This window comes from Struthio camelus, chromosome 21 (assembly GCF_040807025.1).
Source record: "Struthio camelus isolate bStrCam1 chromosome 21, bStrCam1.hap1, whole genome shotgun sequence".
Taxonomy (NCBI): Eukaryota; Metazoa; Chordata; class Aves; order Struthioniformes; family Struthionidae; genus Struthio; species Struthio camelus.
The window spans coordinates 5,400,853-5,425,520 of record NC_090962.1 but is presented as its reverse complement, the minus strand read 5'-3'; the positions used below and the strand labels follow the sequence as shown (position 1 = coordinate 5,425,520).

Sequence of the window (24,668 nt, the reverse complement as noted above, 5' to 3'; positions counted from 1 at the left end):
CTGTGCTGTGCTGACTTGCTCTCCCCCATCCACAAATCTGAGTGCATCCAGCAGCTTTCAGCACTGCAAGGTCTCATGGGCCTTAGACCCCCAGCCTCCCATAGAGCGTGTAAACCCCTGGTATTTTTCTACACATAGTGGTATACAGAGGTTTGCTGGCCTGTCCAAGCTATGAAAGCCCATTGCTTGCAATATAAGGTCAGAAATCAGTTGGCAGGTTTCAGGCAAACATAACAGATTTCTTCACGTGTGCATAGTGGAGCTTGTTGGCTGTGGTAAAGGCCAAAAGTTTGAATGGTTTAAGAAGGATTAGGCAGTTCTCTCCCTGTCAACTTATCCACATCACAGGCTACAACAGATGAGACCTTCAGGGAGGCCCTAAGCTGCTGACTGCTGGAAGCTAGCAGGATTGCCGTATTTGCCCTATCTCCTATTGTAAGCCTCTGCCATCAGGTGCTGGGAGAGCAGGCTTCTGAAGCAGTGGATTGCTTGTCTGACTCTCCAGGGTAGCTCCTACATCTTACTGGGGAGAGTGCCTTCAAAGAAAACCACCTTCCTTCAAGCTAGCTGTCCAGTGCCTGCCCTTCTCAAAAGGGTGCTGTGATGGCAGGGCTCCAGACAAGCTTCTCTGAGGGAGCAGGAACCCTAAAGGAAAGGCTAAGCTCGGGACAGCCTGGGAATTGGCTTGGGTGGAGTGAAGCTCAGAAGAGCTGAGAAAGATGTGGGAACAGATGTGTAAGGACAAGAGCATACAGCTACCAAGAGGCCTTCTCAGCCGTGCATTTACAAAATGGTAAATCCAGCAGTGGGCCAGGCCATGTGACCAGCAACCTGTTTTGTGGAGCACTGTTTGTTTTTTTGCTTTTTTTTTTTGCATTGTTAAAACAGGATTCCTTGGTACTACGTAGCCATGTAGGTTTATGTGATGCTTTAACGGAGCACAGAGAAGGACCACTCCTTGGCTTCATCAGAAATGTTTGCTTTAGCAAGGGTAGAACGTGGTTGAAGATCTGTGCTCCGTAACTCCATCCCTCTTAACATCTCACAAGATGCAAAGAATTAGTTTGCTTTGGAAATAATCCCTGAAGCTGAGTGTTCACTGTGTGTAGCATTTTGTTTACCTTTTCTCCCACCCCCATGGAAGCATGCAGCACTGTCCGAGTATCGCCCCATCCTCTCAAGAGCACCTGCATTTCAGCCCCGGACTTCCATAGCAGATAAGAAGTTGATTCTTATCCCTGTCATCTTCATCATCCTACGCATCTGGAGCACTGTGCGATTCATTCTGACCCTCTGCAACTCCCCGGCAGTACAAAACTCGGTCCTTGTTGTCCTGCATGTAAGTATTTGCCTGGTACTGCATTAGAAACAAGGTCTGGGAGAAGATAAGGTCTTGTTGCTCTAAATATCACTTCTATGCCTGAATGCAGCACATGCAGGTAAAAAGCATGCACTTTGCAAGCAGGTTGCAAGAGCATCTGCTCGCTGGCATCTAGCACCTACTGGGATGCCCAGCAATAGCTATTTCAGCAGCATCTAGTGGTCAGAGACGGTGACTGCACTAGGGATGTCGGGCTGCTGAAATGCTGGCCGCTGAAAGAAAAGCGGGCTCAGAGCAGAGATGTTGGGTGTGTGTCCTTCAGTGGGGCTGCAGGCAGGCAGGGCGGGCTGCGGCTTGCCCAGACCGCCTCCATGGCTGCAGGACTGGGCCTTGGCTGGAGCATCGGCCTGCAGAGAAGGCAGCCCGCGACAGCAGTCTGGTTTGCTTTTGGGTACAAGGCTGACTTTCTTCTTTTCTGCTTTTTCTCATATGAGTGGAAGGTATTGACTGCTGCGCAGTTGTCTGTGTGCCCTGGCACGACTTGCACTCTTCTCTGCGGTGGGGTGCCAGTAGGACTGGCACTGGCTAACTCTTCTCTTGGTCTCACAGGGAATTGGTAACACGTTCCAAGGAGGTGCCAACTGTATTATGTTTGTCCTCTGTACTCGGGTGGTCCGGGCTCGACTCTTCTCCTTCGTTTGCTGTTGCCACTATGACAGCTTGGGCTGGCCTTTGCAGAGGTCCAACAGCAGTCAGCAGCACCCAGAGCCCTGCAAGAACAAGGACGCTCCAGACCCCGAGCGGACAAGACCTCTACTTTCCAGCACCTGAACCTCGACTGCCCACACCTCAGTGCTGATTTCATCTTTCTTGGTAAAAACCTAGTGTGAGTCCTTTTCCTGCCCTACGTGCGCACAGGCTGTTAGTCTGATGCGAGGGGTGGGGAGCGGCTATCAGTAGAGAGTTGACAGAGGAAGGGGAAAAGACCTTCCTGAGAGGTAGGTTGCTGCTGCCGCTCTGCTGAGGATTGTCTGTTGGACTCTACAGCAGCTGCGCCCTGTGGGGCTCCTTTAGGACTGATCCAACACCTTTCCTGCGAGCTGGGGGTAGCGTCTCTTACTCTCGTCTGTAAAACGAGGAAATAGACTGCCGTGTTGTCTGGCCCACAAGGACGGGACGCTAGAGAAGTCATTCTCCAGTCTTTAGATGTGCGGTTGCTTAGAGTGCTAGGTAGCACCCAGGGAGAACTGAAGAGGAGGAACTGGTGGTTCCACATAGTGTATGTGTGCATGGTACTTTATTTTTCTTCTGTACTTCCTATTCCAGATATATTTAGTGCCCCAAGTATTCCTCATAAGGTAGTGCAATCCCTGCTGCCGCTTGTCATAGAAAGGAAATGAAGAGTAGATGACTCATCTAAGCTTATGTAGAAAAGCTGTAGGAACAAAGCTTAACAGCAGCTTTTCAAGGTTTTGGATATGACATCAAACACTGTATGATGTCTTTGCCTTGTTCTACTTGTTTATGCACCTCGTTTCTTTGGGCTTGACCTCATGAATAACAATTACAAAACATGACACGCGGGGGCGTCAAGAGTTGATCCATTCAGGACCGCTTGGGTTTGCGGTGCTGTGCAGGCTTCTGCCTGTGGAGCAGATATTGGTAGCGCTCTCTTCAGTACCAGTGTGCAGCCCAAGGAGATGATAACCCAGAGTAGCTTCTTGTCCTCCCTGACCACAAAGCCTGAAAAAACAAAGAGAACTTTTTTTTAACCGGTTGACAATTCTTTAATTGTATAACTAGCTTTTGCTAAAAGAACAGGAGCCTCACGGGGAGAACAGGAGGCCTGGGGAGAGGGGACAGCTGCTAGACTCCCACTGCTCCAAGCACCCAGCTGTTCAAAACCTTATTGAACAAAACCTGCTCTCTTATTAGTGTGACTAAAATTAACAATACGTGAAACAGCTGGATGATGTAGTGATCTCATGGGACTGGGCAAAGGCGTGTTCTCTTACTTCCTTCAGTGAAGACTTGGAATTAACTTTATTATGGTATTAGTATATTTAAGTCCCCTTATACACAGAGGACTGTAAATGTGGGAAGGTGGAGTCCTCAAAAATTCGTTAGCCCATTTCAGGGGGCTGGAGAGGGGCTTGGCTCTTTAGCATACCAAGAGCCTTTGAACAGTAGGTGCAAGCATCTTTTATCTCTGGCACAGATGACTTCGGGAAGCTTTTCCCCTTAAAAAGGGTTTTTAAACTTCAGACAGCTGCATAGCAACACTGGTAGCTCAACCTCATGTTAATCCTGTGTCGCCTGGAAAGAGGAGCTGTGTTAAAACCTTTTCTTGTAGAAAAGCTGGGTGGTAAATCTTAAAATTAAGATAAGTAAAACCATGCTTTGTTCAGCTCTTTAGAGCCAGGCCTGAAGAGAAGTTGTTAAGTGGTCACCAATTTGGTAATTCTGTATTTTTAAAAAAAAAAAAAAAAGAAACAAATAAAAACCCCTTGTTTTCAATTCCCCTTTTTTCGTAACAGCAGAGATCTGAGAAATGCTTTTGGAGGAATGTGCAGCTCAACAGCGTTACATTCTGCTCTCCAGGGCTTCGGGGAAGCAAGCTGGTTTGTAAAGGCCAGATACTGGCAATAGCACCTGTGCTGATGCAACTAGAAAATCTCCGATTATGGAAATCTTGATGTAGGCAAGGCCAGAGGAGAAAGGAAAACGGCCAACAGAGAGGATCCTAGAAGTTCTTTAATGCTTAACACTGAAGCTGGTCGCAGCCTACGTATAAACAGGGGTGGGATAATGCGGTTGGCTGGGAGAGGAAGGGTCCAAGCTGGTGTGCAAACTGCTTGGCCTTTCAGGTTTGAACGCGTTTTGTTTTGAGCAGGTGCAGGATCGTCCTGGAGTCCCACAGAGGGAGCTAGAGCCCGGCAGAAGAGCCCTGCTGGAGTGAGTGAGCAAGCAGAAGGGGTCCCCGCGCCTCCCTGGCATTCAGATCCCAGCTGCTGCCGTCTTGATCTTCACTCGGGATCTTCTGGAAGATACTGTTTGGTGACGCTCCAACTTCCTGGTTTTCTTCCCTCTCCTTCTCTCTGTCTCCACCATAAACCTTAGAAATTGTTTGGGGTTTTGCTTTTCTGTTCGATGAGGTGTTCTTGTGAGCTCTGGGGAGAGCAAATACCGTGGTGATAGGAAAAATTTAGCAGCTGCTGAACAGGACTGTCCTGGACATGCATTTGAGTCCTGGTGCATGAAATCTTCCAGGGAGCTCTGGACTGGCTCCTGTTCTTCACTTGAATGTGGACGGTAGTCTGCAAACATGTTTCCTGGTGGGGATGGACGATTCACCTTGATGTTTTGCTGCTCCTCCTCGGTGGTTGAAGGTCCTCATCGTCAGTGTTTGTGGTGGCAGCATGCTTATTGTTTCCTGGGATAATCTGAACTCTGGACTCTTGGTGCTGAAGGATATTTAGGTGTACCAGGACAGCCCTTGCCAACAGCAAGGTGGTGCTTGGCACGTGCTCTGAGTGTCAGGTGTCCTTTGCCAAAGCAGACTGTGGGGTCTGGTTGGACCTGGGGAGGGGATGTTTTTATTGGTTTGCTGTTTGGAGATACTAATATACCCTGTTTACAGCTCCTCACTCTAGTTGTTTTTAAATATTTTCTCAGACTTTGACAAAATAAAGCTTTGTTTCTTTACTGAGCTGTTGTTCTTCAAGTGTGTTGGGATGGGCCTGTCAGCACCTTGAAGAGCTGGGATCAGAGACCGTTGCAAGATCTTCAGGCTTCTTGTGTGTCTATAATGGGGGAGGAAAAAAAGACTGACTTCTGAAGGCATGCACAGGAAGGCAAATCTTCTGTATCTATTTTTAGATGACTTTCTCTTCCTAATTTTTTGTATAAAAATGTAAACCTTTCATCAGTTTGAGCAACCTGTTCACCTGTATGTATTATACTTGATTCCCACTGGCCTGTTGCTATGAACTGAAAAGAGCTGTGAGAAATGAGTGTGGGTCTTGTTTCCCTTAGCCTCAGTTCGCCTTACGGACGGTGCTCTCAAATGCATGAGATAACAAACGTGTAATCATGAGTTTACAAATTGCACTTTCTCCAGATGAGGTCAGGTTGTAAGACAGGTAGGAATTATGTTGGAGAGAGCTGGTGGCTTCCCAGGACTTGTCCAAGAAGGGAAAATATGTGTATTTTGGGGGGTGGGGAAAACCCTGAGGCAGGTAACCTTGCCTTTGGGCAGGCTAACAGTTGAGTGACGCTTCCCAAGTTGCCATGTGATTCCAGCCTGTGAATGAACTTTACCCAAAATAGATTAACATTTTGCCAGCCGTTTCCAACAGCTGGAAGCAGTCGAGAGCCCTGGCGCAATAAGCGGTGCTGGACCTTGGCTCTGTTCACAACTGATTGAGCAACAGTGGCTGTTACTAGGGTTACACAGAGATATCCCAGATGGGAAGCTGCTTTTCTGTGGTTTATAACTGTGCCCCGAATTTAAAAGGTTCACCTGAAAATGTTCTCTGCTGGCAAGAGAGGAAAGGAGTCCACATGCTGTGGAAGAACAGGCAGAAGGAAATGTTTGTTCTGCAGCGTTAGAAGTGATTGATGTCTCCTCGTAGTGCTTTGGCTGCTCTGGCAGGGGCACTTGCCGTGTGTGTTTTGTGTCAGCGCTCTGCCTTCTGGCTGCATTACAAACCTTTGAAGAAAAAGTTAGTTTGCACATTAAGGGCTGGCTTTCCGTTTTGCTATCCTAAACGTTGCCATTCCTGAACGTGCCCGTGTGCCTTGGAGCTCAGATGCTCAGCGTGCTCCTATCCGTGGTCTAGGAGTTGATGTCAGAAGGAAGGGCTGGGTGTGCTGTTCTTCTGCAGCTCCCTTGGGGTCTTTGAAGTTCAGAGAAAGACTTTGAGTATACCAAGAGGGAAAGAGCTGGATGTGTGGGGAGGGTGACAGCTGCCTATTATAGACTATGATAGTGGAGCCTGGGGAGGGGAAGAAAGAAAAAAAAATAGGGCTGCAAAGAGGCTCCTTAAGTAATGGGAACTGGAAGGAAACCAGGCAAGAAAGATGAGGGAGGACTTGGAATGGTTGGAAAAGGAGGACAAAAAGTTCCTGCACAGGTTTTGAGACTGGTTAGGCAAAAAAAAAAAAAAAAAAGCTGCAATGAAAACCCTGAATGGAGCAGGGTGAGCTATGTGGAGGAGGCAGGAGTGGGATGCGGGGACAAATTGGAAAGAATAAGAGTGAGCGAGCTCTGGATTGAGGGGAGCAAAGGGCTGGAATGTGCTTGCCCACAGGTGTTAAAATTTGGTAAATTAACCCCTCACTTATATGTGCATCTGCTGATACTGATCTAGTCATTGCAAAATCCCTTTTTTTTCCTCCTCTCTCTCTCTCTCTGTCTGTTCCCCTCTGATCTCTGACTCTAGGAGTGAACCAGAGAGTTCTGAAGTTCAGGACGATTTGGGCAATACCTGTTTGTGAAACATGGAAGCCGTGGCTTTAACAAAGCATCTATTTAGAAGAAGGGGATGAATTGTCTTGTTGCTAAAGCAGAGGAGCATCTTCTTGGAAAACTTTCTGCTCTTGCCACTCCCATCTTCTCCCCTCAGCAGGAAGAACAGTTCCAGGTGATCAGACTAGAGTTGCCAAACCTGATGTTTGGAAGACTTATGGTTGCGTGATACCAGTTACTTCTGCTGCTCGGAAGATGCATGAACGTCTGTTGCGTTGTGCTGAATTTCGTTTTTCTTTAAGTCCATGCAACCCCCTAGGGAACTGCAGAAATCGATGCAGAGTAGCATGAGCTGTCTAAAAGCAGGTCTTAGCTGGCACAGCCAGTTTTTCTATCCTGAATAGAAAAATGAGCCTACCAGGGTCCGAGAGAACAGCGTGGGTATTTCGGACAGTCAGGCGGTGCTGCTGAACAAAGTGCAGAGAGCTTTAATGTTCAAGCATTCCCACACTCTTACTGAAACATCTGCTGGATCACACAAGCATGTCAGTGGAGACAGGACCAGACAGTTCCCAGACCAGCTTATCCGAGCGTGATATGGTAAGCTTACAGATCTCAATCTGCTCCGTTGCATTTATTTTGGGGATATGTGTGAGTGGCTGAGGCTCTTGTGAGATGGTCTTTGAGGATAGCTATGGAAAAGGAAGAAGGTTGGTGAGATTTCACCCCGCACTGTCTGGCAAAATAGGGCCTCATTTACCTCGTAGTTCCAGGGCCTCTTGCCTGCTACTATTTACCTGCAAAGTGTGCTCGCTTTATCCACAACACACCGTCCTCTTCCTAGAGGTTAAGATTGACATGTCTGTCTCTTGCTTGGTTGGCCGAAAACTGTTTTTGCAGCTAATAAGGCACTATCTGTATATGACTTGTTTGCAGGCAAATTATTTATTACCTGAACTATGGTCTCACCTTGAGGCTTCAACTGTAGCTCAGGACTGCATAAGATATTGAATTGAGCCTTCAATAAACGCACAGTTCCTTCCCAAATTGAAGGGGTAGAGGATAGCACAAGATGAAATTTTATTTAGCTTTCTCTTAAGATGAAAAGGTTCCTAATGTTAGCATGTTTTGAACACGTGCTGTGGAGATCTCTTCTACTAACAATTTCCTTACTGCAGGTGTTGTCATGAGCATGCTGCAGAGTGGCTGACTGCCAGCTCCTTAATCTAACCACCCTTTCTCCATTGCTTATTACTAATGTTCTCAACTGCTGCTTCTTCCAGCAGATTCACTCTCCTGGAAACTCTAAGCCTCGTCTCTGAATTATCTTTTCCTCCTGTCAAGGAAATCAATTTCTTGGGATACAGCTTTGCGAGCGTGGGCAGTTGAGCTAGGTGCAAATAGTTCCCTGCCCCCATGCATGGGAACTCTTCCTGTGTGGTGGACAAGTGCCGAGGAGAAAAGATGAATCGCTGAGTAAATATCTTCAGGCAAATGCACCCTGTTGGGATGAAGAGCAGCTGTAAGGAGCTTTTATACTTCAGTCTGTATAGTAGCTGAGAGGAGAAATGTGCCTGTAAAACACCTCTTTTTGCAAACATCTCTGCAGGCACTGTGCTGGAGAGGAGGTCTAAGCTAAGTACAAAATGAATTAAACTCCCAACTATGAACTTGGAAGCTATAAAGATGGTGTTTGGTATGTGCTATGTGATGACGTCTAACTGCTCTAAGGAAGAGGGGCCCCTTCTCGAGCCACATATTGCAGGAACCCAGGAAGGAGGAGTCCCCAGCACAGACTTTTCAAAATATGAGCGAGAAGACTTTTAAATCCATGGGAAAAACAAGCTTTCCCTGGTGCTCCAGAGGTATTTCTCACTGCCTGTAGTATGTAAGCAGTACTGAACTGCCTGTGTGGATGTGCCCCTTTTGGTTCTTGACTGTCTTTACTAGTTACTGGCTCTTATCTTCTCAGCCCAAGTCCAACAGGAGCTGAGCTGTTGGGACAGGCAACAATTACACCCCAGCAATTGCTGTGAAAGTCCAAGGAGAAGCTTCCCTTCACTGTTCTCTCTGAGATCACCCAGGTGCCAATTACTACTTTATGGAGGTTGTTACCAGATTCTTGCTGTGATTGGCAAATATTCAAAGTGTTCTGCTGTCATAAGCAAATATTTGCTCTCTGATGAAGGACTTCTGATGGCAAATGTCCATGTCCTGTTTGTTTTTCCATATGTGTCAAGATTACTACTGCAAGCTTAGGGAAGGAGTTTAAAGATCCTTTCACTATGATGGAAAATGCTCTTTTTGTACAGTTACCAAGTATCAGAGCAGATCTTGTTCTGCCAAGAGCTCCCAGAAGAGTGACACTGCGTCTTTAAAGGGCAAGAATTTATTTTGTGGAACAAGTTTGTTCGTGCTACTTCCCCAGCCCTGGGGCAGAATGGCTTGCTTAAGAAGCACTTTCTGTCTTCTGACCAGAGATCTTGGGCAGTGAGAGCTATACTGAGTGCTGAGTGGGCCACGACCTGTGCCATCAGTCTTGGAGTGCTTTGAACAATGTTCAAAGGCAGCATGGGAAGAATCGCGTTAGCTACAATGGCACGTAGCTGCGTTCCCCTCATGGATGGGAATACCGAGGAAGGTTGAGAAACACGAGAGCTACTGGTGAAACAAGTTGTTCTCGTTTGCATCTCTTCAGTTAAGACCAAGTGATAGGCAGGACTATGAAAGCAGTAGTAACGTAGGAGTGTTCTCGATGGGATCCACTGAGAACAGTTTCTTCAAGAAAACTACTGACTTCCACAAGTGGCTTACGTGACTCCTGCTGTGAGTTGTCAAGATGTCCTAGCACATGCTGTCTGTGAGGACCTTAATTTATAACAAACTCGATAAAAGATAAATGACAAGAAGTCTAGGGCCTAACCTTCAATACCCTGGAAGTGGCAGGTTTCTGTTTTCCCATTTTTATGGCAAGATCTCTTGCTGAAATTTTTTGTGACAGGGTTGTCCAGATTTTACTTACAGTATGAACTGCATATATGAGCTGACACCTAGTTAGTCCATCCTCTCCTGTTAATGGTTACCTAGATCACCTCCTACTGCCAACAGCACCGTTACATTCACGTAAGTAGCTATAGCAAGTAACTGTATAAGTGACCCTATAAAAACAAGCGAGTCAAGCCAGCATCATCTGATCATCTGGTCGTCTTTTGACCAGCAGCACCTTCTGCTCTGATTTCTCTCTTCTTTTAAAACAAGCTCTTCTGAAAGAAGTGTCTGGGGGGGGGGGGGAAGGTTTCACTTCCTTCGGTTTCTCTTGCCCTGGTGAAAACATCTAAATAGCAGCCAGCACTATTTCTGGTACTATTAAATGGTAATGAGTTGATCCTTCCTTTTGTAATGATTACATGGGCTTGCACCTGAAATCAGTCAAGGTTTGTGTAAAAGGGAAGGTTCCTGACAGCAGTGCTTACCCATGGGTTGTTACTTATCCCTTGCTGCGAAGGGCACTGCCCTGAAGGCCTTGCCGGATATGGAGTTCCCCAAAGACACAAGGTTTGGGCTCGAGCAAGGGCGGTACATCCACATGGTGTCCGCAGAGTTAGGTGTAACTGCAGAAACAGCTGCTGTGCACGAGCCCTTCAGGACCTGCTGGTGCACAGGTTCTCCCAGTGGCCTCCTTCGTTATTAGGGTAATGCAGGTGATAACGCTGCATGCTGTCCTCTCATATCCGCTTTGATCACAAGCACAGGCTTTAATGTGGGATTCTTCAATGTTTTATCTTGTTCTCTGCTTAATGAGCTGAGGCAATAACAACTCTGGCTAAGCCTAATGGTACTAGCTATAATACTTTATTATCCTCGCTGTGGATTAGTTACCAGAATGTTTGCTAACACTGTCAAAAGTTGCAAGATTATCAATGATCTTTTTTTATGCTATTTGTATTGTGATTTATAGATTGGATTGCCCTTACTGAATTTCAACTATCAATATTAAAGGATAATCCGTACTAAACGTGTTAGGTGGTCCTGTTTGTGCAAGCACTTAGTTCTTGGGTGTTTAGCTTTTACTGCATTACTTTCCTTGAGGTCATGACTTAGATCAATTGAGTAGAGTTCTAGAGTGAGTAGTAACAAGGGGATCTTAAAACAGGATCCTCTAGGGGGAAAAAAAGCATGGAAAAAACAAAAACTAGCAGCAGTTCAAAAAACATGCAAAATAGAATAGCAGTGTTTGATCTGCAGAATATATTTCCAGAGAAATTGCTAATAGGTGCAATAAGGTGTTCAAGGAAAGGGTGCGGGGAAGCTAAGTACAAGTCCCATACTTAATGCTTTCCCTTGGAGGAAGGGAGAGTGCAACCATTTGGGGAACGCATGCAAGATGCATGACCAACTCCTGTGGCTCAAGTGACACTTTTTTTTTTATGCTGGATGTTACAGACAGCCAGACCAATAATAACATGGTTTGGTTCCAGTTACTCCAGCTCTTGAAAGTATCTCTGAACTTTGCATTTCTTTGATAAACTCTGGGAACCTTAGTTAACTATTATTCAAGTCCTGCTCTATTCAAAGCAGTCTTGCAGTGCAGAAGGGGGTTAATGCTCAGCCCTTGCATGCGTGTGGTGCACCTTGCATGTAGAGGAAAAAGAGTATATGCTTAGGTATAAAAACAATGTTTTCTGTGTGCTAGCAAAACATGAGCCAGAAGAGATGAACCTGTTGTCTGCGACGTGCAGAAATGCCTTGAGCAAGTTGATCTGTGCTGGGCAGGACAGTGAGCAGCATTCCAGACCGGGGGCAGAGATGTAGTTTGTGGCTGCAAGAGGATTAATGCAGTCTATGGCCCATGGCAAAAAACCTCTCTGCCAGGCTGGGCCGCGTTCTCTCCGCAGAACGCCCCATTCTCCCTGGAATTCGGTGGTCGGCAGACTCGAGCGGTTGCCAGGCTGCCTCTCCGGCGGCAGACGTCCACGGCTGCGTAACAGCTGCAGCATGAAGGAGCAGAAACTCTACTGCTGTAGACCCGTCCTACCTGCGTGTGCACAGCTCATCCAGCAGCTTCTGTGATTGTTTGCCCCTTCCTCTTGGACAGATGAGCCTGTTGCCCCTCTAGTTAAGTAACACCTCTGTTCCGGATCTGGCAAAAGCACGTTTGACCAAGGAGAAGAAAGAGACGCAAGAGAAACATGCAGCATTGGAAGATGAGTGGATGACAAACTACTTCAGCCAGTAGAGCTTATTGATCGGATGACGAACTACTTGACTTTGGCCGGTAGAGCTTGTCATTGATTGGATGCTTCCTCAGAAGTCACTGGGTGGATTTTCTGTCTATGTAGGGAGTTTCCATTCCCTGTGTAGTATGTTTTGACTATAAAAGCCTGTACTCAGCATCTGTGACTCAAATACCAAAATGAAGCTGAAAAGGGATAAAGGGGAGAGCTCTGACACTGATGAAGGTCCGAAGGGGGTAAGTATGCCAGGTGCTGTACTTCCAACTTCTGTTTCCTGCAGAGATCCAGAGCAGGCTAATTAACAGGTACTTGTAGAAGATCACTTTGTGGTTTTTTTTTTTTTTTTGAGCTAATATATCTCCTATGATCTCACAGGCAGAGCAGAAATGTGTATGTTCTTGGACCGAATTTATGTTTGTCTGCCCAGTAGCATTGCATTGAGTCAGGAGGGCTTCATTCTCTCTGTCTGTGGCTGGTCTACCATGCGACTTCTGTGTGATTTTTCCCCTTCTGTGTGCTTTCTTTCCTACTTTCTCATCAGTTTTAGGCTGCAGGTGCTTCTGTATGGAGACTGCCTTTCACAGTTGCGTTTCTGTGGACTCTTGCACAATGCAGCGCTCGTGTATGTCGGAGCTGTTTCTGAAAGCGCTGCATGTGAATACTTAGTGCCAGCGGCTCTTCTGAGCTCTGGGGATTGGGTAGGATTTCTTTAATGATAATAAGGCAGCCTGCCTTTCATCACCGATGCAAGGATGTCAACAGTTTAGTACTAAATATAGCTTGGAGCCTCAGCTCCCTGCTGATCCTTGCTCTGAGACTGACTTGCATTTTCATCTCCTTAAACTCTGCAGATCTCTGCAGGTGAGTTGTTAAAGCTTCTGAAGTGTATAAGGAATGTCAAGTGTCCCGGCAGCTATTCAGACAAATCTTCAGTTAAAGACATGATGGATGCTCTGTGTGGGCCATAAGACCTTGGAGACATTAAGGCTAATGACGGTGACAGAAAACAGTATGCTTCTGAATGAAAAATGACTTTATTGCTGTAGCAGCAACGTGATACGTGAGTGTGCTATAAAAAGCAGCTCACTCAACAAAGCAGGGCTAATTCCTGCCTGACAACTGAATAGCAGCTGAATTGTTGCAGAAAGCCAGTAGCTTGTGACTGAGGACTGTGTACCTACAAACATGGCTGGTGTTTGATCCTGTGCCAGATGGCAATGTCACCCTTCCGTTTAACTGCAGAGCGCTGCTCTGAAACTCGGCAACCAAGCCCTCGCTGAACTACATGGAGAGATTCTAATTTGCTTCAATGGCAACTGGATTAGGCCCACAAACCCATAAATTTGGGGGCCCGTAAATTAGGCCCATGAAATATTGGGAGCAAGAGCAACCCAACTTGTGAAAGTAGAAGCGGGCAGGAAAGGGATTTTGCCGTTGCATGCAAAATCTCTCCTTTTAAAAACCTTCCTGTGCCAGCATCTTGTTTTATTTCACTAACTAATTTACGCTTTGGAAAAGGAATAATTACATAAATTTTTCCCTGCAGGGTGGTGCTTTAAACATGATCACTTAAAAATGATTCGTCATCCAAATGACCAGGAAAGAGCAGATTGAATTACTGTAATGATTATATGCAAATCAAGCAGAACAAAACGAGTTGTTATGAAAACAACTCATTGGGCTTTTTTGTACAGTAACATGAAGCCAAAAATATGGAAGACAAGTCTTTATCTTTCTTTCTTTCTTCTTATTGAATGCCATTTATGCCTAAAAGCCAAATTTTCTTCTAAGGTGCTTTTTGTTTTATTTTTCCCTGGCAGAAAATGACACTTTTGCTCGCAATGGTAACGCTGATATCTGCCTTTGGATCATCTTTCCAGTACGGCTACAACGTCTCTGTGATCAATTCTCCAGCCCCGGTAGGTTGGACTGCGGAGCAGACGGTGACCTGAGAGCGGGTTTACAGATGAAAACAAGGCAGGAGAGTAACAGTAGGTTGTGGATGGGCTTGTGGACAGATGCTTACGCTTCCCTGTGCTTTGTAATCGCTAGATACATGGTGAGACTTCATCCCCCTGGAAAGGAAAGTAAGTGTTTGTGTTAAGGCATATAGCACTCCTGCTTGCACTTTGTGCCCAGCAGAGACCGGGCGTGAGGAGCATCTTCCCTCCTGGAAACCAGGAAAATCCAAAAAGGCCAGATAACTTGTAAACACCTGCTGTCTAGCCCAGGCTTCTCTACCCCTTTCTTGCGTTGATTTTTTTTTTTTTTTCCAGCTCAGCTCTCCTGTTTTCATGAAGATATTTGTCTAAAGCTTTATGGCACTTGTTGTTAATTAGCTTTTACAGCATGAAAACTTGCGCTTACTGCTGAGCGTGCTCTGTATCTCGTTCCCAGTACATGCAAGCCTTCTACAACCAAACGTACCTGGAGAGGAATGGAGAACCTATGGACGGTGCCTTCCAGACGCTGCTCTGGTCTCTCACTGTGTCTATGTTCCCGCTGGGAGGTTTCTTTGGGTCGCTCGTGGTGGCACCTCTGGTTAACAGGTGTGGTCGGTAAGTGACGGAGGTGCCGAACGCGTTCCACCCGCAGTTTTCGGGATTCAGATAGGGATCGTCCCTCAGGTCACTCCAGCTCCCCCAAGCCTGTCACGAGCATGACTGTGTCATACCGCCACCATGCTTGTAATGTCTGTGCGCTTTAAAGACAGATGATTAGCGCCAGACTCGGGAATACACGTCGTCTCCCGCGTGCAGAAGAATTGGCCTGCTTTCAGTACGGTCAAGGCTAGGCTGTATGCTGGACATGGATTGCCAGGTGGACAGCAACTGTGGGCACGAACAGTGAAAGTCCTGGGCTGGGATCTGAGTTCGGGCTCTGCCTCTGCTGCTCAGGTTCCCTGAGTAACTTCAGTACTTTCCTGAAGCCTTAGTTCCCTATGAGGTAAATGGGGTAATCACCATTTTCTCCTTAACTCATTGTTTGGAATGGTGATTCCTTTGAAATTTGGACGGCATAGCGCAGAGGGGGTCTATCTGCGATTGGGGCCTTAGAAAATAAAAACTGAACCTATCTCTCCTTATTGCTTTGCAGAAAGGGCACCTTGCTGATAAATAACCTCTTCTCCATTGTTGCTGCAATCCTTATGGGAACCTCAGAGGTAGCAAAAACCTTTGAAGTAATCATCCTTTCACGTGTTATCATGGGAATATATGCTGGTAAGTGAGAGGCTGGGTGGTGAGGGGAAAGCAATAGGATATTCTTCGTTATGTAAAAGGGTTTTTTCACAACAGGAGGTTATACAGGCAGCATATTTTAGCCACGCATCTGCATAACAGTTCGGTACTTGCTTTTGAATAACAATTGTCCTCTGCATGTTGCAGACTATCAGAGATCTCTGGTAGACAATGGCAGCGAGTTGGAGTCCAAGGTGTGGGGAGGAGACGTGTTTGTGGATGCAGCTATCCTAAGCAATAAATAACACCTCCTAGGCCCTGGAGCTCCATCAGTCAGGAAACCTGCTGATGGTAATCTGTTTTCCCAGGCATCACGAAGTTGATAGCCTGGCTTTTTTTTTTTTTACGCTAATCAAAAACAGAATAATCCTTCCAAGCTGAAGTCATTGGAGACAATGCCAGATACAGTAATCCCTTCCGGGAGCCGAGTGTTCTTCCTGCGGCAGAAAAGAAATGTTAAAAGTGACAGGGTAGGGTTTAGGGCCTTTGGATTTACTGCAGGGCTAGTGAAGGCCGGGGAGAAGGGTGCATTTGAGTCATTTGGTGCTGTGATTGGTGGCAATGGCTGTATTAGAGCTATCGTAACATGGAATAAACAGCAGCCCAAAATGGACTGGGGCCAGGTACAGAACTGTGTTTGATTGCCTGCAGAGAGCTACATAGATAAAGATCCTAACAGCGTTTAGGCTCAATTCACCGGCCTTGCGCTAGTGAGAGTGATGTGCCCCATGGTTTATTAGCAAGTTGGGATGTCCTATAAAGATAAAATGAGAAAACAGGAAACTGCACGGGGAAACACCTTTGTAGTATGCACCAATTGAAATGAGTAAAATAAGGCAGGAAATGTATCTAGTCCCATGGTTTTGCTTGGAATTTTTACTCTCCCAGGCTTGGCAGCTGCTCTTAGCATTGGCTCTCTGAGTAAATACTCATAACTGTGTTGCACGTGTGATCCTTTTCAGTTATTTATAACACCGAGGGAAGGAGCTGGGCTGGCTGTCCTGACTTGCACTTGATAGCTTTGACCCGGCTTGCGCCGTGGGCTTCATACCAGGGAAGGAAGCTACTGACCCACATGCCCGGTCTGCCCGCTTTAGGCTCTGCTAGGGTGCAAGTTCTGCTTTTTCCTCGCACCAGGGCAGCTCTGGTGGCGGGAGCAGTGCTGAGAGCCCTGCTGTGTGCAGGACTGCTCTGCTACCGGGGTTGTCCAGCATCGGTCTTAACAGTCAGAAAGCTATTGTTATCTTGAATGTGGTAGCCTGCTAGCATACTCTTATTAGGGCAATTAAAAGGCTGGTTGTAGTGCCAACTTAAATCCCTATACCTCCTGAGACTGATTTTTATAATGTTTTCCAGCTGCTTTAATAACTTTCCCCTGCCTTTTGGCCTTCAGATAATAGCTGTGTCTCCGTTATAACCCCAAGCTCCTGAAGGCTAGGAACTTTGTTGGAAATTTAAAGCAAGTCTCATGTGATTATATGACTACAAGAGTTTGGGTTTTGCTTGCCAAGGTCTCCAGTGTGAGCGTGGGAGCTGGCTTTCTCTAGGGTTACTGCAGATAACGATACTCTGTTCCTCACAATAACCAGTGTCTTCAGTGTGCTGTGAGCAGTAGAAACACCTCCTCTAGCATGCGACCCGTAAGAGAAATCTCAAACGGGGAATACTCTCTGTAAAATGTTGTAGAGCAATGGAGCAGTGAATTTTTTTTTTAAAGCAAGGGAGGAGTCCCATCCCTCTGCCCTCGCATCAGCTTGTTTCGTCTTGTTTCAGAGGAAGTAGAAGTTCCTCCCTAACCCTTCGACTGATTCCAGACCTGAAGTAGCACATAACTTTGTTCTGCCTGGCTTGTGTTGTACTTGGCACCCCCTGCTGGGAGAAGGCCACTGGCAGGAAGGTGATGATGGCTGTGAGAGCCCTCAAATCATCTGCCAGCTCTGTAGGGAAGACAGACTCCTGTCAGCCTGCTTGGACTCCTAAAAATATGCTTTGCTGCTGAGCAGCTAACGGGGCAGGATCCTCAAGACACCAGAAGAAGGGACCCAAATAGAGTGGGCTAAACGCATTACTCAGGTCCAGCTTTTTATTGAAAGCTGCGTATGTAGCAACTGTGGTCTTCAGGAGAGTGTTCACCTAAGTGGTGACAACTGGAATGTGGATAATCATAAGCAATCTTCTGGACTTCAGCCGTAAGCAGGTCGCGCTCCCAAGGCCCGCCATGCAAACGTGGTTAGTTTCCAGCTGTATTTCGACTGAAATGGATGGAGGAATACAGGCTCCTTGACTTGAATTCTAGCATAGGAACACCTCTGCAACTAAGACTGAGGGCACCTCTGTGACTTAGTTTAAGGATATCTGTGCATGTAATATTAAAAACCTTGGAAAAGGACAGCATCACTTCTCTACGGGCTACTTGGCTCTAAGGTGGATAGCGGCACAAACTTCTTTTTCATGGCTCCCAGAGAAAGCCAGGTTCCTTGGCCTTTCTGAGGGCACCAGCTGCAGCGATAAATTTCTTACTTTTCCACCTGCTGGCTGAATCAATGCCACATGGTTTTTTTTGTCCCAAATTCTATAAATTCCGTAAAACATAAGCTTCTTCACTGGCCAAAGCAGTCATTGGATGGCATTAGTTCTTCAGCCAGAGCAGAAAGGTTTGTGTGTGAGGCTCCCACGTGTTCCTGTGGTCCACCATGGTTACTTTGGTCTCACATGGAAAAAAGCATCTTGCTGAAGATGGGGTGAGTATGCCGACATCAGGTAGCTGCATGACTAACATCTTTCTCCAACTACTAGGCCTGGCCTCCAACGTGGTTCCCATGTTCCTGGGAGAAATATCCCCCAAAAATCTGAGAGGTGCTATCGGGATAATACCCCAGCTCTTTATCACCGTTGGAATCCTTGTCGCTCAGGTCCTTGGTCTTAACAGCATCCTTGGGAATGCTGAAGGTAAAGCCCTGGCTCTAGGGAGTTTTTCTGCTGGGTCCATTGGGGGAATACGTCTCCCAGTCATCATCTTACCTTATTTGTTGCAGGCTGGACAGTGCTGCTGGGGCTCACTGGGATCCCATCATTAATTCAGCTCCTTATATTGCCCTTTTTCCCTGAGAGTCCCCGATACCTGCTCATACAAAAGGGCAATGAAGAGCAAGCACGGCAAGGTACAGCAGCATCCTTTAGTGGAAGGGGAGGTGAAATGGGATAGATCTGACTGTGGGACATAATTGATGTGCGTGAAATTCTTCACTGGCCTGTTGCTGGCAGACAAGTGTCCTGGCATATTGTTCCTTTCTTGGCTTACATGAATCCCTGACTTCCCATCCTAGAAGCACTGCTGCCCATGACTTACGTCTTCTTCCATCCTATTTTGAAGCAGCAGAACTCACTGTAGAGCTGCTGCTCTCTGGGGTCTCCTAGTTTGCCCTCAGGAGTTCATGACTTGCCTTGTCTCTCCCAACCAGCTCTGCAGAAGTTGAGAGGCTGGGACGATGTGGATGATGAGATAGAAGAAATGCGTGAGGAAGACCGGTCGGAAAAGGAAGAAGGGCGGTTCTCTGTGCTCAGCCTGTGCACCTTCAGAGGCTTGCGATGGCAGCTCATCTCCATCGTTGTCATGATGATGGGTCAGCAGCTCTCTGGGATTAATGCGGTGAGTGGGAATGGGTTAACGCATGTGGGAAAGGCCAGCGGGGCGACAAATGAAGTGGTAGAATTTCGGAGTGGGTGAGGTGGGGGAGTGCTGACTCAGGAGCTAGAACCTAGGACGCAAATGCAACCTGCACCTCATCAGGGATACTGGTTCTGTGTCACATGTAGTGGGTCTGGAATCAAGCTGTCCCGCTAAGCGTAGTTTGGGCATTTTGCAGTAAGGTGCTTGTGCCTGGATCCAAACACCACAGTCCTCAGAAGCGGAAGTATCCAGTTCTCTGGTTTCTATGTGCCAGTTCCACGATGTAAAAGCAGCCAAACATGGTATTCCCATGGTCTGCCTTTGGCCAAGTATAAACACAGCTGTGGTTTTGCTACAGGTCTTCTACTACGCAGACAGAATCTTCTTGTCAGCAGGCGTGGACAAAAATAACGTTCAATACGTCACTGTCTCGATAGGTGCCGTCAACGTCGTCATGACTTTCCTTGCTGTGAGTTTCTGCTGGGGCTCTTGGAGTTCTAACTCATCTGATTTCCCCTGTTGCTCTCTATGTTTACAATAGGTTATATTACTTAAGCACACTGTGAGCTGCTTTGCCCAATATACGTGCTGCAGGGTCCCTTGCTGGCAGGCAGCTACGTTAGCTGAAGTGATTAATCTGATGGTGCTGGCTTCTGACAGGCTTCAGAAGTTTAGATTTTCTAGTTTCCAGGTTGATAGGATATTGAAAGAGTCTCTTGCTACCCAGTGTCACCATGCACGGTTTCTGTGCAGTTCTCACTTGGCCTGGGTATTGAAGAAGGGGCTGCTTATCCTCTCTGCTATAGACATAAACCCAGTCTTTTGCAGTTTCTGGGTGGTTTCCTGCCCACAATCTATTAGCAAAGGCCTTTCACACTGGGGAAATTTCACCGACTCTTTTGGAAAACAAAGACTACCTTGATAAGCAGAGTTTGCTGTAACACAAAGTGCTTTGCCCCCAAGTGTCTGGTCTCTCACCCTCTCCTGTCCTTTCCAGGTTTTCATTGTGGAGTCAGTGGGGAGGAGAATCCTTCTCCTTGCTGGCTTTGGATTGTGCTGTCTCTCCTGTGCAGTGTTAACGCTGGCCCTCAATCTCCAGGTGTGTAGCCGGGTGGCTGAGGTGATGCTATCCGTGCATTTCTGGACCTCCTAGGCATAAGGCCATTGGTATATTTTTGAAAGTTGCTTCTACGCTCTTGGAGGGGGTGGCCTCTCTGTACTTGTATATCTACCCAAAGTAAATCCACGAAAAGCTGTGATTCTGCTTGTCTGCTTACTCCTTCTATCACGTTCATAATACCTGTCGCATCCATTTATTGGAAGCGAAGATTACAGCTAAGCCATGATCTTAGTGGCTGAGCGTGTCTACGTCGATATATCTGGCAATGGAGAATCACACTGGCTTTAGAAGGCCCTCAAATCCTACTGCAAATAACGCCTTGAACGTGTGGTGACTTTCAGATAGGAACTGACTCTCACCTGTGACTAAATTCTTCACAGACGGCTCTCTCGTGGATGTCTTACATCAGCATAGTGTGTGTCATTGTTTACATCATTGGACATGCTATCGGAGCCAGTAAGTACACATGGTCTAGTCCAGTCTCCTCTGCAAGGTGGGTAAAGCCAAGTGTTATGCTGAGCTTCAGATGAATAGTTTGTAGGGCTGGAGACTGAATTTCTTCTGTGTGCCTGTGGACCTTGATGATTATGAGCTAGGCTCGTGTTCCAGTGGTGAGTGGGTTGTGTCCATGAGCAGGGGAGCTAGGGGAGCATCAGGCTTTCAGGAGGAACAGCAAAGGCACAGTTATACTTTTGCCTGAGGGTGCAGTAAGGTCTGGAACAAAACTGTACTCAAACAGTGAGCTCTACCAGCTAGACAGAGATGCTGTGTGCTTGCATCTATAGGAAACAAAGTAGCTCAAATTATGCGCGTGGTCCTATAGCTCACTTTGCAGGAAGGAAGGGTGTGGATAGATGCAGATCTTGGAAGGGCTCCATCCTGACTCTGCAGCTGCTCAGACAGTAGAGCTGTCTGTTACCATTAGCTTGGAAAGTCCTGCCAGACCCTTGCTGGATGCAGCAAAGCTGTTCCGACGCTCACACAGAGGTTTCACTGGCAGATGGGATTACGTACAGCCTTTCCTTTTCCATGTATGCAGTCAGGCTGATTCCAGTGCCCTGACGAGGGGCTCAACTGGTGGCAGAATCACAGCCCAGCCAGACTGTGGCCTGTCCCAAAAACCTTACGAGCACGTTGTCCGTGTCTGTGATCACACCAGTGCAGTGTGCCCAGCCTGGCAGTTTGTGCTGGGGGCATTTTCCCAACATTTGCACATTTCAAATCCACTTTTTTTTTTTGAGAAGCAATGACTTGCTCAGTTGCTTCTTCTAGAGTGTTCTCTGGAGGCACAGTGCGTGTTTGTTTCAGTCTTGTGTTAGTTTGTTATGCTGGAAATAAGATCATGGCTAAAAGACAGCCATAGTAGTGAAGAGTTTGACTGCTGGCTGACTACTGTGTGAGAGGTTAGGCAAGTCATTCAGCTGCCATGTTTTTTTCATCTAATGCCCTATTTGATTTATTGGGTGCTTCTAAAGGATACCAGTTTAGAAACTCTTTTCTGCCACTGGAAGTGAACAGTGTCGACCAGGGATTCGGAGCAGGGCCATTGCCTTTGGGATTTCCAGATATATATTTATCTTCCAGGTCCAATTCCCTTTGTGTTGATCACTGAGATGTTCCTGCAGTCATCCCGACCCGCAGCATTCATGGTGGGTGGATCTGTGCACTGGCTGTGCAACTTCACCGTGGGGCTTGTGTTCCTCTATATGGAGGTAAGATGTGACCAGGAGACAAGACGGGACTTTGGCTCAAAATAAGTATCTTCATCCATGTGTTCTTACAGAGAGCCTTTTTAATCCTGAAGGCTGTAAGGGCCCACGTTGGTTCCCAGTACCTGTATGCAGCATTATCCATTAAGGACAAACTGCTGTTAGTTGGCATTTCTCTGATACCTGTCTGTTGCATGATACTTTAAGCCATTATTTTTCCAGGTACGTGTTTGATTCTGAGTTCAGGAGCATGGAAAAGATTGCAAATTCAGTCTTCCAAGTTGGGGTGGATGCTTGAGGGAGCTATTTTTAGTCTTTGGTCTCTAGGTCACCAGTTCAAACTAATCCCTATTAGTAGTGACCTGTAAATTGCAGCAATTGCTGATTTAGCCTCTGTGAAGGGAGCTGGTAAGTTTAGTTGTATTTTTGTAACAGACCCTCACCCTCATAAACCTCTTTCCCCTGCCCCAGTAAATATCCTCTGTGGTGGTGGCCTTGAAAGACAGAATCTAGAATCACCCTGAACCTCCCACAGTTCAACTTAAAACACATGCAGATTGCTGTGGCTTTTTGTAGCTATTGCAGGGTTCGGCATGTCCAAATGTCATGTAATGTGCACATTGGGAGTACTCCCTTTTGCATTGCCCTGACCTCCGTTCTGTGTCCTTTCATGTCTTTTAGGCTGGACTGGAGGCCTACAGCTTCCTCATTTTCTGTGCCATCTGCCTGGCCACTATGATTTACGTCTTCATTATCGTCCCTGAGACGAAGAACAAAACCTTCATGGAAATCAACAGAATCATGGCCAAGAGAAACAAGGTGGAGATTCAGGCAGAAAAAGAAGAGCTCAAGGATTTCCAGACTGTCCCAGAGGAGCAGGCAGAGAAGAAAGTAGTCTTCAGCAGTCACCTGTGACCCAGTCCAGCATTTGGCCTGTCCCAGGCATGTTCAGGATCTGTTCAGTAGGAGAACAGCTATGTGGCTTGATCTTGACCTTCCTTCAGACTCTTTGCACACTTCTCTTGCAGATGAGTGAGGAGTGATGCCCTTCCTTCATAAGGGAGAAGCAGCAATATGTTTTATTGAGATAAGATAGTGATTTAACAAAGTTCAATTGTAAATAAAACAGTGATTTAACAAGGGTTGACGGCAAGGTTCACCTGTTTGTTTACTGCATGGAAGACCGGATCAGATAAAAGTGTCAAGGAGACCCTCCCGTTGAGTCACGAGGTTCAGAATGGACCTCCTTGCTTTCCAGACTCCTCCTCAGAGGAGTCTAGGTGTGGCTAGATCCAGTCTTAGTCCCAGACTTGGTCAACGGTTTATGCCTAAGGATTATGTGCACAATCAATCAGACGTAACTTCGTAAAGTTGCAACGTTTCGGCATGCTCTTAATCACTTACTGAGGATCTGTGCCAGATAAAGAATCTCTCCACCTCGAGGAGAAACCTTGAGAGGCGTTCCTGCTCAAGGGGAGATTCATGGCCATGCAGTCAGCTGCTGTGCAGGAGAGCTGAATGGGCTCTGGGCCACCCCCTAGTTATGGGGTAAGATGATTGACTCGAGTCATATTTGCATACTAGATGGATTTTAGTTGGTGCATGCTCAGTGAGCCCATGTGCTGTTTACGGAGAGGTCAGGTGGGGTGGAGGGAAGGGGGAGGAAGAGCACAAGGTGGTAGGAGGAGAAGAGGACATCAAGGCAGAGCGCACCATCACAACTTCACACAGCAGGAGTTGCCAGCAAAGTCAGAGCTGTGTCTTGACAGCGTTCTTGTAGTGAATAGCTTCCAGGGCCGCTCTGCTCCATGGCACAGCAACAGTCATGGCAAACTGCACATTCCTGGTGTTTGTGAAACAGCAAGAGTAGGACAGTGTCCTCAGCCAGCTCAGCTCCTGTGACTGAGGAACCTATGTTGCAACATGATGCCTAACTGGCACGTCTTAGGTGGTGCAAGCCAGTGCCTGGGCTTGGTTTTGGTCAGGCACAGAGTGCACTGTATTCCTCTGAGGACCTGCCATTCATGTATTTGAAGGTCCAGCATGAGTGATGCCTTAGCTGCTTGCTGTTCTCTGCGATGGAGAGAATCGGTTGTGCTGAGATGCTTTGTGAGATGGGTTGATAGCAGTGTTTATCCTGTCAACTCTTGTCCTCCTTTTGTATGCTTCACAGGACAGTAAAACTGGGAAGGCGTATCACCGCCACCCTGCTCACCAAACTGTCCTTCAAATCAAACTTAGTCCTCGCCTGTTGCGGAAAGGTCCTCCCAGAGACTTCTCCTTGGGGCTAGGAGTCTCTCTGGATTCTGGCTGAGGCTTATTCACAGTCAGTTTATACCCATTTGTTCTTGACTGCACCCCAGTCTTTGGAAAGGGCTCATTTCCTTCCCTGGTGTTTACATTTCAGTTGACAAAGAGCAACAGTCGCTCTCCTAATGCCTTAATAACCCCCGTATCTCTTCTCTGTATCTGTGACAGCTGGAGCTCATTTTTTTTCCCCCCCCAAGAGGTACACAGTCCTGAAGGGTCTAAGATCCTCACTGCTTATGTTGCTGGAGTCAAATTTGGGCTGATTCCAGTGCAATGACTGCAGTTCTGCGGCCTCTTTCTGTGGCCATTGTGTGTTTGTGCCTCTGTTCTGGCGTTCTTATTTTCAGTTGCTTGAAGCTGGAGTTTTCGAAAGAGCCCAGCTGCTTTCAGGTGTCTGAGACCTGTTCCGAACTTTAAAAACAACCAAAAAAAAGTTTTGAAAAAGTCTAGTGGTCCTTGCTGCACTTGAAGGCTGAACCGTTTTGGGAAAACTCAGGCTGGAGGATTAGTGACTCTCAGGAGAAAGTACAGTGTGCAGCAGACACTGGAGGATTTCTCACTATTTATTGGTTTAATTTTTTTAGGGTTAATTATT

At 46.8% G+C, this 24,668-nt stretch overlaps 2 protein-coding genes across 16 annotated transcripts in view; both read left to right on the top strand.

The window, feature by feature from the left end:
* GPR157 (G protein-coupled receptor 157) overlaps positions 1-5,328 on the top strand; it is a 31,889-nt gene extending 26,561 nt beyond the window's left edge. For 11 of the 15 annotated variants that reach the window (XR_011135742.1, XR_011135738.1, XR_011135743.1 and 8 more), the window contains 3 exons: positions 1,145-1,339; positions 1,931-2,207; positions 4,215-5,320. Coding sequence is in view for 3 of the 15 variants with exons in the window: in XM_068915813.1 (XP_068771914.1) it covers positions 1,145-1,339; positions 1,931-2,152 (417 nt within the window). In the remaining 12 variants the exon portion in view is untranslated. Of the gene's footprint in view, positions 1-1,144; positions 1,340-1,930; positions 2,208-4,214 lie in introns of all 15 variants that reach the window. The other 4 variants (XM_068915813.1, XM_068915812.1, XM_068915814.1 and 1 more) reach the window with 2 other exon arrangements.
* Positions 5,329-11,358: 6,030 nt separating this feature from the next.
* On the top strand, positions 11,359-22,905 carry LOC104141891 (solute carrier family 2, facilitated glucose transporter member 5). Its single transcript, XM_009671479.2, has 12 exons — positions 11,359-12,261; positions 13,846-13,944; positions 14,423-14,583; positions 15,122-15,246; positions 18,061-18,213; positions 18,300-18,425; positions 18,726-18,913; positions 19,293-19,403; positions 19,932-20,033; positions 20,435-20,510; positions 21,639-21,766; positions 22,445-22,905. Exons 1-12 carry the CDS (start codon positions 12,205-12,207, stop codon positions 22,676-22,678), a joined length of 1,560 nt encoding a protein of 519 aa, XP_009669774.2. The 5' UTR covers positions 11,359-12,204; the 3' UTR covers positions 22,679-22,905.
* The last annotated feature ends 1,763 nt before the right edge of the window (positions 22,906-24,668 follow it).